The sequence below is a fragment of the Phocoena phocoena genome, chromosome 10 (assembly GCF_963924675.1).
Source record: "Phocoena phocoena chromosome 10, mPhoPho1.1, whole genome shotgun sequence".
Classification (NCBI taxonomy): Eukaryota; Metazoa; Chordata; class Mammalia; order Artiodactyla; family Phocoenidae; genus Phocoena; species Phocoena phocoena.
The window spans coordinates 48315564-48334074 of NC_089228.1; the positions used below are offsets into that span (position 1 = coordinate 48315564).

The 18511-nt window shown below is 42.7% G+C and overlaps 1 protein-coding gene across 1 annotated transcript in view; it reads right to left on the reverse strand.

The window, feature by feature from the left end:
- Positions 1-18511, reverse strand: part of DLEC1 (DLEC1 cilia and flagella associated protein) — an 89337-nt gene that overhangs the window by 67163 nt on the left and 3663 nt on the right. The window contains exon 3 of the mRNA XM_065885933.1: positions 291-401. Within this exon, the coding sequence (XP_065742005.1) occupies positions 291-401 (111 nt within the window). The remainder of the gene's footprint in view (positions 1-290; positions 402-18511) is intronic.

The window sequence follows — 18511 nt, forward strand, 5'->3', positions numbered from 1 at the left end:
ATTTCTAAACATTTTCACATCTTGTTGTTGGGCAACGGACTAGAGAGTCAGATTCCACATTGAGGAGCTGAGACTTTTATCTTGCACATGTTAGGGAGCTAGTGAGGAAGTGGCACGCTCAGAGCTGACCCTCCCAAGAGCCACTACCAAATTCAAGAAAAGTGGAAAAAAACATCTATGAACAAGGAAATAGCAGCAAAGGTGGCTGGTGTGGTCCCACTACTACAGAACTTCCCTTGGAATGGTATCAGAGGCTCGAAGAGAGCACAAAGAGAGCACAGAGGCATTACCTTTAGGTGCAGAGCAAAAGGGCACTGTATCGCTGTAGTAATCATTCGGGCAGATCAAATGATGCTTCTGTAGCAACTCGTTGTCCACACACCACCTGAAGATGGTCTTCACTACACAGACGAGAATGAGAAAAGGTGTTTCAAGGCACACTGATGTCAAAGAAACTACACCCAAACTTTCTTCATCCTCCAAGCCTAAAACACCTAACAAAATTCTTAGAACCCTGTGGTCATTTTGAGATTTAAGAAACTAACCAGCAAGTATTTAAGTTGGCCACTTAAAAGAGGCCAACCATTGGGCAAGGCTGTGTGGTGGTATTATTTGAGCTAAAATACAGTTACTTGTAGAGAGGTTTATAACAAAACAGAGTTAGGAGAAACAGGGTAGATTGATGAGTGGCCCCAATTCTTCACTCTTCTCTGTATCCATGCCCCCTGCCATGTGAGTGTTTAGTTCCTGCTACTAGGGACAGAGCCCACTTCTTCACCCTTGACTTTGGCCATGTCATGTGCTTTGACCATGAAAGGCTGGCAGGATTTTGAAAGGTGCTCACGCAGCTGAGCCTTCCCTCTTGTGCCTTTGCCATCATCCTGAGAAGAGCTCCTGCCCCTTCATCCTGGACCCCAGCAGGAGTCCACGTGGAGCAGACCTGAGCCCAACCTGCAGCAGGGAGCCAAGTTCAGCTGGACCCACAGCTGGACGCTGATCTAGCCAGCCAAGCCCAGCTAGATCAGCCAACCCCCAACCGATTGGCAGACACATGAGAGGAAATCTCATTTAATAGAGTGGGAAGTTGATATTATCTATGGTTGATGAGCCAGGAAACAGTAGAAAAGATGTGTTATTTAGAGGTTTCCAGAAGAATTAGAGCTAAAAATGGCCATTTCTGACAAGTGGACTGAAGTTGGGAGAGGTGAGGTGGAGGATTTTTCAATAGACTTTTTTAGAGCAGTGGTAGGTTTGCAGCAAAACTGAGGGGAAGATACAGAGATTTCCCATATACCCACTTCCCCCCACCACATGCAGAGCCTCCCCCATTGTCAACGTCCCCCATGGATGGTACATTTGTTACAACTGATGATCCTACACTGACACATCATTGTCACATGAAGCCCGCAGTTTACATTAGGGTTCACTCTTGGTGTTGTGAAGTCTATGGGTTTGCACAAATGTGTAATGACATACGTAGGTGGGGGCTTTTTTATATTTCATTAGAAACTGTTTGTTTTTTTTAAACCATGTACACAACTACTTTGATAAAAATTAAGGAGTAAACAGGGTGAATGGAAGACTTGAAAGTTTTCAAACTTTACTGCTTGCTCCATTAACCAACATGGTGCCTTTAAATGGCCTTTCCCTCCAGACGTTCCCTATAACCAAAGGTACAGGTGAGACAAGTGAAGAGCACATGTTTCTCCCATCAAATATGTTAATTTAAGAACTTTGAGATTTGGCCTATTACTGTAATAGTCAAGTTTCGACAAGGAAAACAGGAATTACCCTATGTATACCGTATACAAAGGGGTTAAGGGAATTCCCTGGCAGTCCAGTGGTTAGGACTCTGCGCTTTCAGTGCCGAGGACACAGGTTCAATCCCTGGTTGGGAAACTGAGATCCCACAAGTCACGCGGCACGGCCAAAAAAGGGTGGGAGGGTACTTGTTGAACGCAGAGGATTACAAAGTGGGAGAGAGGTCAGGGAATTCATCATTAACAACTTCAGCCAGCAGCACTGAAGCAGGGGGCTCTCAGGACGTGATCTGGACTCTGCTCTGAAACTCACAGCTGCTCGGTCATCTGCCTGCTACTGCTTCTGGAGAACAGAGGCCTCCCCTTCCAAAACTCACCAAGAGCCTCTCATCAGTGACCGATCCCGGAACCACAGGTAAAAGGTCCATTCTGGGAACACGTGGATCCCTGGCCCCTCCTCTGCAATACAGAGACCTCACCAGGGAGTGACAGCAATGCCAACTGACACAGTCCAGCCCAGTTCCCAAGTACATTGGTGATGGCCTATTTGAAATATTAAAAGATAAAATAAAGCTTCCAGATAAAGGGCAAAGGCCATGCTGCAAGGAGATGTATCCTCTGTCTTCGGATACCATTACTCCCACGGTCCTCCCCCAGGGTGTGGGCAGTTCAGTGTTGTGTCTGGGGGTGGGAGTGGCAGTTTCTTATCAGGTCTTTGGGAAGTTTCTCTCCACATCAGGCCTGGTCCATGGACCAGGTGAGCCTTGGGCACCCTGAACTGGCCTTGTGACCATCTCCTTCCACCTGGGAAGGGTGGGCTTCCTACATGGACCCTGCTCCTGAGCACAGCTCTGCCAGGGGCTGGCTGCTCCATTCCTCAAAAGATAATACAGATAAGATAGCAGCAAGGCTGGGACTTCCCTGGTGGTTCAGTGGTAAAGAATCCGCCTTCCAACGTAGGGGACTCGGGTTCGATCCCTGGTCAGGGAACTAAGATCCCACATGCCATGGGGCAACTAGGCCTGCGCGCACCCCACAACTGGAGAGAAGAACTAGAGAGAAGCCCGCATGCCACAGTGAAAGATCCTGCATGCCGCAACTAAGACCCCATGCGGCCAAAAATAAAAAATAAATAAGATAGCAGCAAGGGAAGGGAACAAAAGCACAGGACGTTCTGCTGAATTCTGATCTTTCTCCCTCTGTCTGGAGAATTTACGCATGTTTTCCACCATGTGACATTTGTATCAGCAAACAGAGAAAGTCTGCTTCTGTGCCTCAAATAACAAATATTTCAGGGGAATGTCCTTACCATCAATCATCCAAGTTATAAAAGGGGTTCTTGGGTCACCTCGCCCTGCCCTGAGAAGCAGAGACCAGAGGGGTGTCCAGGGAACTGGATTAAGATCTCTACTTCTGCTACTTTTGAAATAAAAAAGAGAAACATTGCCAGCAGAAGGCTGAGAAACCAGGGCAGATAATGTCTGATTACAACTTAATATTAACTTGGGTAAAAACATAAAATGAAGGGAAACTCTCCTGGCTGATGTTCATTTCACAGTTCTCAACGTTTTATTCCACTTTCATTAAAAATAAACAAAGAAGGGCTTCCCTGGTGGCGCAGTGGTTGAGAATCTGCCTGCCGATGCAGGGGACACGGGTTTGAGCCCTGGTCCGGGAAGATCCCACATGCCGCGGAGCAACTGGGCCCGTGAGCCACAATTACTGAGCCTGCGCGTCTGGAGACTGTGCTCCACAACGGGAGAGGCCGCGACAGTGAGAGGCCCGCGCACCGCGATGAAGAGTGGCCCTCGCTTGCCACAACTAGAGAAAGCCCTCGCACAGAAACGAAGACCCAACACAGCCAAAAATAAATAAATTTAAAAATAAACAAACAAATAATTACTTAATCTCCCCTGATCTTTAGCCAAAAGAATCCTACCGAAGACGGGGACAGTATCAGACTCCAAGGACTCAGTGGACGTCAGGCAATCAATAAATCTTCCTGAGAATCTGCTACCAATAATCTCTGCCTAAATCCACGACTGAGGGAGGGGGCCTGGCAGCTACACGACTCTGCTGCAGAGAAGGGGCAACAGGAGGAGATATGGATTCTACACCGAGTGTTCACTGTCTAATGGGGCTGAGCCTCAGAGGGGGCAGACCTGACATGGCATGGGGCCTCACACTCAGAGCCACACCCGAGGGGAAGTCATCCACACCCGTGTGACACTGTGCCTAGACAACAGGCCTTCCTCCTCCTCTTGAGAGAAGAAAGAGATGGGCTTTGACAGCAGATACAACTTCAAATCTGGGTCCCAGCCCTTCTGAGCTGTGGGAATTTAGGGAAGTTACTTGAGCTCCTCTCTCAGCTCCTATACCTGTAAAATGGAGAGAAAACCTACCTCGCAGCGTTGTTGGAAGGATTCAGTGGAATAACATATGCAAAGCATCTTACCCATCCTCTGGTCCTCAGCAGGACCCCATGAGTGTAATGCTTTCCAAAGCCACTGTATCTTCCACTTCTCCCTCCCTCCAGGCCACAGATATGTCAGGTCTCCCAACCCTAAAAGCACTGTCCCTACTAACCTGGAAAATGATGATTTTCAGGGATGTAGGAGGATAAATCAAAGACTTTGGTGGTGGGGGGGCAGAATAAAGGAACCAGGGCTTCTTAGAGAAATGGCTGATTCCAGGTCTGGGGCAATAAATACACAAGATGAACCTGGAACATCTGACCATTCCAGAAAGTAAGGAAGTTATCACAGACAACCAATGTTGTGTCAAAAGAGTCAGGTGTCAACTTGAAAATGTTCCAATTGGCCAAAGATGGGACAGTTCGAGCATCAATAAGAATAAATAGAGGGCTTCCCTGGTGGCGCAGTGGTTGAGAGTCCGCCTGCCGATGCACGACTAGGCCCGTGAGCCATGGCCGCTGAGCCTGTGCGTCCGGAGCCTGTGCTCTGCAACGGGAGAGGCCACAACAGTGAGAGGCCCGCGTACCAAAAAAAAAAAAAAAAAAAAGAATAAATACAATTGTAGTTATGAAACCTATGAGGTCATAATGATATTAAAAACCGACTAACCAAACCTCATTAGTCATCGTTGGCAGATGTTAGGGAAACCAACTCATTATTTTAAAAACTGGAAGATAAGGGGAAAGAATTAATTCTGCTCCTATCTTGGAGTAATCAAAGTAGTTGCTGAAGAGTTTCTCTTTATAGAAGTATTCCAGTATCATTAGCATTTTGCTATAATCTATAACCCCTAATGAAGCAACAGATCTGGGCAAAGACGGGCAATATCACGAAAACAGAGACATCATGCACGTCCTGAAGGGAGTACACAGCACCATCTATGAGCTGGTCTTTCCCCTTCTGCCCCCCAAATTGAACTTAAACCTCATAACGTCTCTACAACTAACTACTGAATTCCAAGGAATACAGGGAACATAAGAACAGGTTAAATGACACCACAATGTTGAAATCAGCAAAATCCAGACTATGGACAAGTGTACAGGAAAAATGACCCAATTTCTTTAACAAATAAATTAAGAAAGCATTGCCAGAGAGATGGTTGACTTAGAAAAGAGTTTTCAGTGAGCGCTGATGGAGCTTTGATGAGGAAAAAAGATATTGGTCAAATGTGAGAATACCTCTCCACACAGCACTAATCATTTATCATCCAACATGGCGAATTTAATGTGGAGACACCAACCTGACCAGGTAATCAAGGCTAGTATCACCCGGGCCTCCTGACGTGCTGCGGTGAGAGGAGCACAGTGTCATTTGCATGGCGCTGCTGCCAAGCGCGAGCCTGCGTGTGGTCATGGGGAAACATTAGAGCCACGCCACAGAGGGGGAGGCCTGTCAAGAGAGAGGATCCTGGGGAGACAGGAAGTAAAGCGCCAGGACTCTGTCTCCCCACCTAGGTGAAAGGTGCACTGGCAGAATCAGTCTAACGGAACTGTTTTGTAACCATGGCATCTACTGAAGACTTGTAACTTCCAGGGGAAGGCTTGGACAGGAAATTGCAGTGGACTTCAGCTCTTAGGATGGTAGCAGCTACCCACCCCTCACTCCCAGTCCCAGGGCAGGCATCTGTGCATGTGTTTCGGGGGCATCCTGCACAGTCTGTGAGAGCCTGGGTGAGCCAAAAGGACCCTGTCCTCCAAATACCTGGGATTTGTGCTCTGACGGCCGATGACTGCTTCTGACCACAGAGGTGTAGGCAAAGAGGCACCTCCCCCTATGGTGTCAAGCCCCTTCTCTTCCAGCTGAAGTGACTTCCAGGGAATTTTCTTTGTTTGTTTATTCAAGTACAGTTGACGTATAATATTAGTTTCAGGTGTACAACACAGTGCTGCGATATTTTTGTACATTACAAAATGATCACCACTCTGGTACTTTGTTACAGCATCCTGGACTGGTTAAGACAGGGAGTTAACACGAGGGGGGCGCTCTTGTCCAACAGCGGTCAGGAGCCAACAGATATATTTCCCCTTTTCATCTCCCTGTGGTTGGTGGTTCTGAGATCCATTTCATGAGGCTCCTCAAAAGGTACTGTGGGACTGAGCACATGTCACCTGTAGTGGAGGCCAACTGACAAATCTTTATATCATCTTTCCCTTCTTCCCTGTTCCACTTCCCTTGTTCTGCATACCTTCTGTCTGGATCACATTCCCAAATAAATTACCTGCATGAAAACACTGGATCCAGGCTTTGCTTTTGGGAGAAACTGGCTAAAACAATTGCTTCCAGACTAGAATGAAGACTATCAGGATAGGATTTTGGAGCTGGATCACTCTTTAGTCAGATGGCAAAAAGGATTCCATTGCTGGTAATTCCTGGAGTATGACAGCATCAAATAACTAAGATTCTCATATGTGGTAAACTGGGATGTGGTAAAAGGTGAAGTGTTGGCATTTGTGATAGCTATGACCCCTGAATGGTATGGGGGCAATGGCAATTATAAGGATTGGCTGGCTTTTAACTGCTTTGGAAGCTTTCAAAAAAAGAAAATTATAGGCTCACGTCAACTAACTGACAACTCAAGGCATACCATGAAAGTCAGAGTCTCTGGCAACGACTAACGAGACTCTCATCTAAGTTGCAGGGCAGAGAGTGTGAAAATCAGATACGGGATCTAACTGATGGTAGCAGAATGGCCAAGGAGACTGAATGCACAGCATCAACAGGTCTCCTGTATCAAAGTCAGGACCCTGACAGGAAAAGAGTAAGATTCAAAGACCTGGAATGAGGCATTGAGGTGCAGGACCTGAGAATGCTGAACCTCCAGGCTCATCTGAACACTCCAGGTCAGCAGAAGCAACCCTCTCCCCTTGCAGAGATTAGCACCATCATCAAATACTTAAAGGATACAGGGATGATAGTTTTGTTGGGATTAAGTGATGGATACACAAGGGTTCATAAACTATTCAGTTCATCTGTCTGGCTCCTGCAGAAGCCAAATAGAGTAGATGATAATGGGCTACCATAAATTTAACCACGTGGTAGCCCCAATCACAGCTGCCATACTGAATGTGGTACCTTTCTGGCCAGCTTCTAGCATTGACATGTGACTACTGGTCTGGCAAGTGTGTTCTCTATCCTCCTTGGTAAGGATGGTTTAAAGCAATTTGCCTTTATGTAAGAAGGACATCAGCACACAATCACTATCTCACCACAAGAGCATACTAACTCTCCTGCTCTCTAACCAATAGAGCCTGTGGGGAACTCAGTTGTCTTGACACTCTGCCCAACATCATGCCAGTCCATTATACTGATGACTTACTAATTGGACTTGGTGATCATGGAGTGGTAAGTAGTTTAGTAATACTAGAAGATTCAGGCTCCTGACTGTATGGCTGTTAGCATGACTGACAGCCGTCTTGGGCCCTTACAGTTTCTTCTCTCCTTTCAATGACCCTACCCAGGACTTTACTGTGTAGTGAATCACTTCTTTGTCATCAAGGGCTTTGTAGTTAATAGATATTGCCTAAAAATCATGAGGACCAGGTAGCCTCTATGCTCTATTAGTCCCCAAACAATGATGAAAAACCTTCCCTGATGTATTCCTGGTACCCACAAGACTAGTTACCCATTCACAAATCTTTTTTTTTTAATGTAAATTTATTTTATTTATTTATTTTTGGCTGTGTTGGGTCTTCACTGCTGTGCGCCGGGTTTCTCTAGTTGCAGTGAGTGGGGGCTACTCTTCGTTGCGGTGCGCGGGCTTCTCATTGCGGTGGCTTTTCTTGTTGCGGAGCATGGGCTCTAGGCATGCGGGCTTCAGTAGTGTGGCACTCAGGCTCAGTAGTTGTGGCGCATGGGCTTAGTTGCTCCACAGCATGTGGGATCTTCCCGGACCAGGGATCGAACCCGTGTCCCCTGCATTGGCAGGCAGATTCTCAACCACTGCGCCACCAGGGAAGCCCCAGCCATTCACAAATCTTAACTTAGGAATGCACGTACTGTTTCCAGATTCTCAACCACTGCGCCACCAGGGAAGCCCCAGCCATTCACAAATCTTAACTTAGGAATGCACGTACTGTTTCCATTCCAATATGAAATTATCCCAGTGGCCCCTCTGCGGTATGGAGTACAGCTGCAAATGCTTCTGCATCATTGCCCACCCGATCCCAATCTCACCCACTGATCCACTGATTATATGGAGCTGCCTGCCTCATTTTTCACTCTCAAGATGCCTTCTCAGTTTGGTGGGTGCTTTTCATTCCCTCTGTCCTCCAACACTGACACACTGAAGAAATTTTTAGGGATCCAATAAATCCCTAAATTTAAATTTAAATCCCTAAATAATAAATTTATTTATTAATTAAATACATGGGATGCCGGAACATCTTCTCTAAAGTAAAGGACGACTAGCTGCATTTTGTATCCCCTGCCACTAAGAAGAGTGGTAATTGGCAGAACTCTTTAGATTTTGGAGGCAGCATATTCCACACATGGGAACATTGCTCCAAACCATTTATTAGGTGACCTGAAAGGCTATCAGTTTTGAGTAGGGTTCAAAGCAAGAGAGAGCTGTACGGCATGTCCAGGCTATGACTGAAGCTGTCCTGCCATTAAAGCCACATGACACACAAAAATGCAACGAATCCAAAGGTATCTACGGTGCATGAGAATATTGTAGAGAGTCTCTAGAAAGCCCCAGTAGGAGAGCTGTAACACAGACTCAGGGTTCTGGAGCAAAACTCTGCCTACTGTGAAAGAGAATGACTCATCATTTGAAAAATGGGCTATAGGGCTTGAGCATAGACCCAGTACTGACTATGGGACATCGAGTGACTATTCATCCAGAGCTACTCATCTTGACTGGGTATTATCAGATCCACTGAGTCATAAGATTGGGAGGGCAAAGGAGCAATCCATTGTACAATGGGAAAATGGCATATTTGGGATTAGGCCTGAGCAGATCCAAAAGACACATGCTAATTACATCAACTGGTGGTCCAGACTGTCTATGTCCTTTGCTCCAGTGCTTTTCCCTCAACTCATATCTATGCCTCATGGGAAACTTTCCAAGACCAACTGACAGAGGAACAAAAACTCAGGTCTGATTTTGAACACTTCCTGGATATTTGATATTAAGGTATTATTGCTATTTTCAAGTGTAATAATAATGTCATTATTTTTCAAAACCATTTCTTATCTTTTAGTGATATATACTAAAATATTTACAGTGGAATTATATAATGTATGCAACTTGTTTAAAATATCATGAGGAGGGGAATGAGTGGGACAGAAATGGCCATGTGTTAAGCCTGAGTTAGGGGTAAATGGGAGTTCATATACTATTCTATTTACTTAGGTGTACCTTCTAAATTCTCTGTAAATCAAAGTTAAAAAGAGCAACCCAGTCTGGTCCAGAGATGGGTCAGCATGATACACTGGGGTTAGCTGTAAATGGGCTGCTGCTGTATCACAGCCTTACTCAGGTGTGGCCCTAAAGGACACCATGTAGGGAAATCCTTCCCAGGCTAGAGCCTTGAGCGTCACACCTAATCGTTCACTTTGTATGGCAGAAGTGGCCTGAGGTCGAGTATACATGGAGTTCTGGACAGTAGTGGTGAATGGCTTCGCTGGTTGATCAGGGGTCTGAGGGCAGCTTTGTGGCTGGGATTTTCAGGAAAGTGGCTGATAGGGAACTTGTTTGAAGATTAATAAAGCTGGGGGAGGGTTTGCCTCGACATAGAGGCACAGCATTACCTTCCTCTGTGGCTGCAGTGTTAATGGAAAGCCTTAACATCAGCCGACTTCCAGGGAATTTAAAGGGCCAGCACGCCCCCCTTCATCTTTCTCTTTTCCCCCTTTTGGAAGCCAGATATTAAAGACTACGTCATTCAAAAACAACTGCAGATCAGGGGAATATTAGAACATGACCACACATACCCAGAGAAGGGTTCAGAAAAGACCTAGAAGACCTTAAGATTACATCTCAGGCTGACCCTCAGCAAAGACAGCCTACAATAATTAAAAAACAAATCCAAAAAACAATTACAAAAAACAGCAAACTCTGTGGCAGGGAGAGAATCTGATTTCCAGAGTTACAACACTATTAGATTCAATGTCCAGTTTCTAACAACAACAACAACAAATCAAAAACATACAGAGAAACAGGAAAGTATGCCATGTTCAAAGGAAAAAATTAAATCAACAGAAACTGTCCTTGAAAAAGACCTGATTGCAGACATACTAGACAAAGGCTTTAGAAGAACTGTCTTAAAGATGCTCACAGAACTAAAAGAACATGTGGAGAAACTCAAGAAGACGATGTACCAAAAAATATAAATATCAATAAAGAGACAGAAAATGTATAAAGAAACTAAAAAGAAATGTTGGACCTGAAAAGGACACTAACTGAAATGAAAAATTCACTATCAAAGGGATTCAAAAGCAGATTTGAGCAGGCAGAAGAGAGAATCAGTGAACTTTCAGATAGAAAAATAGAAATTACCGAGTCTGAGGAACAGAAGGGAAAAAAGGTTGAAGAAAAGTAAAGACAGCTTAAGGAAGCTGTGGGACACCAGAAAGTGAACAACACACATTGCGGGAGTCCTAGAAGGAGAAGAGAGAAAAAGGGGCAGAGAGAATATCTGAAAAAATAACAGCTGAAAACTTCCCAAATTTGATGAAATACATGAATATAAATATCCGAGAAGCTCAATGAACTATAAGAACTCAAAGACACTCATGTTACATGTTATAATCAAACATTTGAAAGACAAAGAGAGCATCTTGAAAGTAGCAAGAGAGAAGTGACTTGTCACATACAAGGGATCCTCAATAAGGCTATCAGCAGATTTCTCATCAGAAATTATGGAAGCCAGGAGGCAGTGGGCCAATATATTCAAAGTGCTAAAAGGAAAAACTGTTAACCAAGAATCCTATATCCAGTAAAATTGTCCTTCAAAAGTGAGGGAGAAATTAAGACATTTCCTGATAAACAAAAGCTGAGGGTATTTGTTACCACTAAACTTGCCCTGCAATGCTCAAGGGAGTCCTGCAACGTGAAATGAAAGGATGCTAAACGGTAACTCCTAGACACATGGAGAGATAAAGATCTCAACAAAGGAAATACATGGACAATCATAAACATTTTCTACATGATTTAAGAGACTAATATTATACATTTAAAGGAAAAAAACAAAGGTTAAAAATAAAAGCTAGTATTATAAAAACCTAGTATTGGGCTTCCCTGGTGGCGCAGTGGTTGAGAGTCTGCCTGCCGATGCAGGGGACACGGGTTCGTGCCCCGATCCGGGAAGATCCCACATGCTGCGGAGCGTCTGGGCCCGTGAGCCATGGCCGCTGAGCCTGCGCATCCGGAGCCTGTGCTCCGCAACGGGAGAGGCCACAACGGTGAGAGGCCCGCGTACCGCAAAAAAATAAAAAATAAAAACCTAGTATTACATAAAGCTGATTATTATAAAAGCTAGTATTATAGTAACTTAGGTTTGTAATTTCATGTCTTGTTTTCTACATAATTTAAGAGACTAATGCATTAGTTGGTATTTCTGGGCACACAATGTATAAAGATGTAATATTCTGACATCAACAACCAAAAGGGGTGGGAATGGAGATGTAAAGAAACAAGAGTTTTGTATGTTATTGAAGTTAAGCTGGTATAAATTCAAAGTAGAGTGTTATAATTTTTGGTTGTTAAATGTCATCCCTATGGTAACGACAAAGAAAATAGCTATAGAATATACCCAAAAGGAAATAAAAAAGGAATTTAAACATTTCACTACAAAAATTGACTAAATACAAAAGAAGACAGTAATGCAGGGGATGAGGGACAAAAGAGGTACATGGCATATAGAAGAAAAATAGCAAAGTGACAGAAATTCCTCCTTATCAGTAATTACTTTAAATGTACATGGATTAAACTCTCCAGTCAAAAGACAGAGATTGGCAGAATAGGTAAAAACGCATGATCCAAATAGATGCTGTCTACAAGAGACTCATTTTAGATCCAAAGACTCAACTAGATTGAAAGTGAAAAGATGAAAAAAGATATTCCATGCAAATAGAAACCAGAAGAGAACAGGGACCTCCCTGGTGGTGCAGTGGTTAGGAATCCTGCCAATGAAGGGGACACAGGTTCAAGCCCTGGTCTGGGAAGATCCCACATGCCATGGAGCAACTAAGCCCGTGCGCCACAGCTACTGAGCCTGCGCTCTAGAGCCCGCGAGCCACAACTACTGAAGCTCACGTGCCTAGAGCCCATGCTCCACAACAAGAGAAGCCACTGCAATGACAAGCCTGCACACCATGACGAAGAGTAGCCCCCACTTGCCGCAACTAGAGAAAGCCCGTGCACAGCAACGAAGACCCAATGCAGCCAAAAATAAATAAATTAATTTTGTAAAAAATGGGGCTTCCCTGGTGGTGCAGTGGTTGAGAGTCCGCCTGCCGATGCAGGGGACACGGGTTCGTGCCCCGGTCCGGGAAGATCCCACATGCCGCGGAGCGGCTGGTCCCGTGAGCCATGGCCGCTGAGCCTGCGTGTCGGAAGCCTGTGCTCCGCAATGGGAGAGGCCACAACAGTGAGAGGCCCGCGTACCACAAAAAAAAAAAAAAAAAGAAAGAAAAAAGAAACAAAACTGGAAAATTCACTAAACTGTAGAAAATAGGCAACCCACTTTTTTTTCCAGAATACCAAAGAGTTTATTCAAAAAAAGTCACTTAATAAAAGCACAGTTTTGCAAGTTTGTCTAAAACTTGATAATTCTGAACAAAAATAAAATGTCTGACCACTCCAAAATAGGAAAAGACAATCGTGTACAAATAGACATACACATTCTAGGCACTATGAAAACTGGCTAAATGTATGCTCCCAGCAAGAGACGTGTCACCATCCTAAGTCCCCTTAGTCACCAAATGCAGGATTAAGAGGCCAGAGTCAGGTTTCCCTTTCTAAGCCACTCTGTTACTCTCTAGGAAACTCTGGATCTCAGCCTCATCTCCAGCTCTGCCTGTACCTTGATAGGGAAGGAGGGAGGGACAATAGAAGAGAAGAGGAAAGGGGTGTGACATCTTTCTTAGGAAAGAAAAAAGGCACGGTGATGAGCTAGAAAGTGATGAAAGCAAGAATCAACTATCATTCACCCTGAATTCACCCATTCACCCTGACAGTCCAACCTCCTTATTTTGTAGGTGAGAAAACAGACCTAGAAAAATCATGTGGTTTGCTCAAAATCACATGGTTACTACATGCTGTAGTGCTTTATGTAAGATCAACTTGCCTCTCAACTTGGTTGGAAAATTAAAAAACCAAACCTGTCCCAAAACTTCAAGCAACACATTTTTAAACAGCCAATGAACCAAAGAAGAAATCACAAATAAAATTAGAAAATACTTAGAGACCAATGAAAATGAAAACACAACATACCAAAACTTATGGGACACCACAAAAGCGGTGCTAAGGAGGAATTTTAGAGCTATAAACACTTACATAAAACAAGAAAGATCTTAGATCAGTAACCTAACTTTAGGACTTAAGGAACTAGAAAAAGAACAAACTAAACCTAAAGCTGTCAGAAAGAAGGAAGGAAATAATAAAGATTAGAGCACAGATTAACAAAGTAGAGAACAGAAAAACAATAGAGAAAATCAATGAACCCAAAAGTTGGTTCTTTGAAAAGATCAACAAAATTGACAAACCTTTAGCTACATCAACTAAGAAAAAAGAGAGAAGACTCAAAAGACTAAAATCAGAAATGAAAGTGCGGATACTACTACTGATTCTACAGAAATAAAAAGGATTATAAGTGAATACCAGGAACTATACACTAACACACTGGATAACCTAGATAAAAATGGACAAATTCCTAGAAACACTAAGCCTACCAAGACTAAATCATGAAAAAACAGAAAATCTGTGTTGACTTATAACAAGTAAAGGGACTGAATCAATAATAAAACAAAAATTTCCCGACAAAGAAAAGCCCTGAACCGATGGCTTCACTGGTGAGTTCTACTAAACATTTAAAGAATTAATACCAATCCTCAAAATTTTCACAAAAAACTGAAAAGGAGGGAACACTTCTTATCTCATTCAAGAGGCCAGCATTACCCTGATATAAAACCAGACAAAGACACTACAAGAAAACTATATCCCTTATGAATACTGATCCAAAAATCCTCACAAAATACTAGCAAACTGAATTCAGTAGCATATTGAAAGGATAGTTCATCATGACCAAGTGAGATCTATTCCTGGAATGCAAGGATGGCTCAAAATACAAAAATTAATCAATGTAATACACCACATTAACAGAATGAAAGGGGAAAAATCACGTGATCATCTCAACTGATGCAGAAAAATTTCTGAAAAAATTCAGCACCCTTTCATGATGAAAAAAACACTAATAAACTAGAATAAAAGGAAACTATTTCAACATAATGAAAAGCACAGATGAAAACCCACAGCAAACATCACACTCAGTGGTGAAAGACTTAAAGCTTTTCCTCTACGATCAGGAATAAAGCAAGAATGTCTGCTTTCACCATTTCTAGCCACCACAGTACTGGAAGTTCTAATCAGAGCAATTAGGCAAGAAAAAGAAATAAAAGGCATCCAAACTGGAAAGGAAGAAGCAAAATTATTACTGTTTGCAGATATGATCTTATATATAGAAAACAATAAAGATTTCACACACAAAAAAAACCTGTCAGAACAAGTGAATTCAGCTAAGTAGTACATAAAGTCAACACACAAAAATCAGATGCATTTCTATATGCTAAAAATGAACAATCTGAAAAGGAAATTATGAAAATCCCATTTATAAGAGCATCAAAAAGAATAAAATACTTGAGAGTTAACCAAGGAGATCAAAGACTTGTACAATACAAAGTACAAAACATTGCTGAAAAAAATGAAAGAAGACATAAATAAATGGAAACACATTAGATGTTCATGGATTAGAAGACTTAATATTGTTAAAATGTCAATACTATCCAAATCAATACACAGATTCAATGAAATCTCTATCAAAATCCCAAGGATGTTTTTTTGTTATAGAAATAGTAAAACCCATCCCAAAATTCATGATGGAATCTCAAGGAACAAACAGCCAAAAACAACAGCCAAAACAATCTTGAAAAAGAACAAAGCTGGGGGCTTCCCTGGTGGCGCAGTGGTTGAGAGTCCGCCTGCCGATGCAGGGGACGCGGGTTCGTGCCCCGGTCCGGGAAGATCCCACATGCCACAGCTGGGCCCGTGAGCCATGGCCGCTGAGCCTGTGCGTCCGGAAGCCTGTGCTCCGCAACGGGAGAGGCCACAACAGTGAGAGGCCCGCGTACCGCAAAAAAAAATTAAAAAAAAAAAAAAAAAAAAAAGAACAAAGCTGGAGGATTCACAATTCCTAATTTCAAAGCTTATAAGAAAGCTACAATAATAAGAACAACATAGTACTGGCATAAAGATGGACATAGAAATCAATGGAATAGAACAGAAAGCCCAGAAATAAACTCTCAGACATACAGTCAAATGATTTTTGACAACAGTGTCAAGACCATTCAATAGAGAAAGGATGGTCTTTTCAATAAGCAATGCTAGGAAAACTGGATATCTTCACACAAAAGAATGAAGTTGGACGCTTTTGTAATACTATATACAAAAAATTAACTCAAAATTAATTAAAGACCTAAATACAAGACCTAAAACAATAAAACTCTTAGGAGAAAATACAAGGCCAACACTTCACAACATTGGATTTGGCAGTGATTTCACTGTATCTGGCAATGATTTCTTGGATGTGACACCAAAGGCACAGGCAACAAAATAAAAACAGACAAACTGGACTTCATGAAAAATAAAAATTGTGCATCAAAAGACACTACCAACAGAGTAAAAATGCAACCCACAGAACGAGAGAAAATATTTGCAAATCATGTATCTGATAAGGGATTAATAATGAGGATATATAGAGAATTCCTAAAACTCAACAACAACAAAACAATCGATTAAAAATGGGCTTGAATATGGGCCTTCTCTGGTGGTACAGTGGTTAAGATTATGCCTGCCAATGCAGGGAACACAGGTTTGATCCCTGGTCTGGGAAGATCCCACATGCTGCAGAGCAACTAAACTTGTGTGCCACGACTACTGAGCCTGCCCTCTAGAGCCCATGCACCACAACTACTGAAGCCTGTAGTTGTGGTGCATGGGCTAGGGCCCATGTGCCGCAACTACTGAGCCCACGTGCTGCAACTACTGAAGCCCTCACACCTAGAGCCTGTGCTCTGCAACAAAAGAAGCCACCACAATGAGAAGCCTGTGCACTGCAATGAAGAGTAGCCCCTGCTTGCTGCTACTAGAGAAAGCCCATGCACAGCAATGAAGTCCCAGACACAGCCAAAAAAAAAGAATAAAATACCTAGGAATAAACCTACCTAAGGAGGCAAAAGAACTATACTCAGAAAACTATTAGATACTGATGAAAGAAATTAAGATGACACAAAGATGGAGAGATATACCATGTTCTTGGATTGGAGGAATCAATACTGTCAAAATGACTATACTACCCAAATCAGTCTACAGATTCGATGCAATCCCTATCAAATTACCAACAGCATTTTTCACAGAATTAGAACAAAAACCTTTCCAATTTGTATGGAAACACAAAAGACCATGAATAGTCAAAGCAATCTTGAGAAAGAAAAATGGAGCTGGAGGAATCAGGCTCCCTGACTTCAGACTATACTACCAAGCCACAGTCATCAAAGCAGTATGGTACTGGCACAAAAACAAATACACATCAATGGAACAGGATAGAAAATCCAGAGATAAACCCACACAACTATGGTCATCTAATCTAGGACAAAGGAGGCAAGAATATACAATGGAGAAAAGACAGTCTTTTCAATAAATGGTGCTGGGAAAAATGGACAGCTACATGTAAAAGAATGAAATTAGAACACACCCTAACACCATACACAAAAATAAACTCAAAATGGGTTAAAGACCTAAATGTAAGGCCAGATACTATAAACTCTTAGAGGAAAACATAGAACACTCTTTGACACAAATCGCAGCAAGATCTTTTTGATCCACCTCCTAGAGTAATGAAAATAAAAACAAAAATAAACAAATGAGACCTAATTAAACTTAGAAGCTTTTGCACAGCAAAGGAAGAAACCATAAACAAAACAAAGACAACCCTCAGAATGGGAGAAAATTTTTCAAATGAAGCAACTGCCAAGGGATTAATCTCCAAAATATACAAACAGTTTATGCAGCTCAATATCAAAAAAAGCAAACAACCCAATCAAAAAATGGGTGGGGGCTTCCCTGGTGGTGCAGTGGATGGGAGTCCACCTGCCGATGCAGGGGACATGGGTTCGTGCCCCGGTCTGGGAGGATCCCACATGCCACAGAGTGGCTGGGCCCGTGAGCCATGGCCGCTGAGCCTGCGCATCCAGAGCCTGTGCTCCGCGATGGGAGAGGCCTTGGCAGTGAAAGCCCTGTGTACCAAAAAAAAAAAAAAAAAAAGGGTGGGACATCTAAACAGACATTTCTCCAAAGAAAATATACAGATGGTTAAAAAGCACATGAAAAGGTGCTCAGCATCACTAACTATTAGAGAAATACAAATCAAAACTATAATGAAGTATCACCTCACGCTGGTCAGAATGGCCATCATCAAAAAAATCTACAAACAATAAATGCTGGAGAAGGTGTAGAGAAAAGGGAACCCTCCTACACTGTTAGTGGGAATGTAAACTGGTACAGTCACTATGGAGAACAGTATGGAAATTCCTTAAAAAACTAAAAATAGACCTACCATATGATCCAGCAATCCCACTCCTGGGCATATATCCAGAGAAGACCATAATTCGAAAATATATGCACACCCAATGCTCACTGCAGCTCTATTTACAATAGCCAGGACATGGAAGCAACCTAAATGTCCATTAACAGAGGAATGGATAAAGAAGATGTGGTATATATATGCAATGGAATATTACTCAAGCATAAAAAAGGACAAAATAATGCTATTTGCAGCAACATGGATGGACCTAGAGACTGTCATACTGAGTGAAGTAAGCCAGAAAGAGAAAGACAAATATCATATGACATCATTTATAAGTGGAATCTAAAAGAAGATTACAAATGAACTTATCTACAAAACAGAAATAGAGTTATAAATATAGGAAATAAACTTATGGTTACTGGGGGGTAAGGGGAGAGGGATAAAGTGGGAGATTGGGATTGACATATACACACTA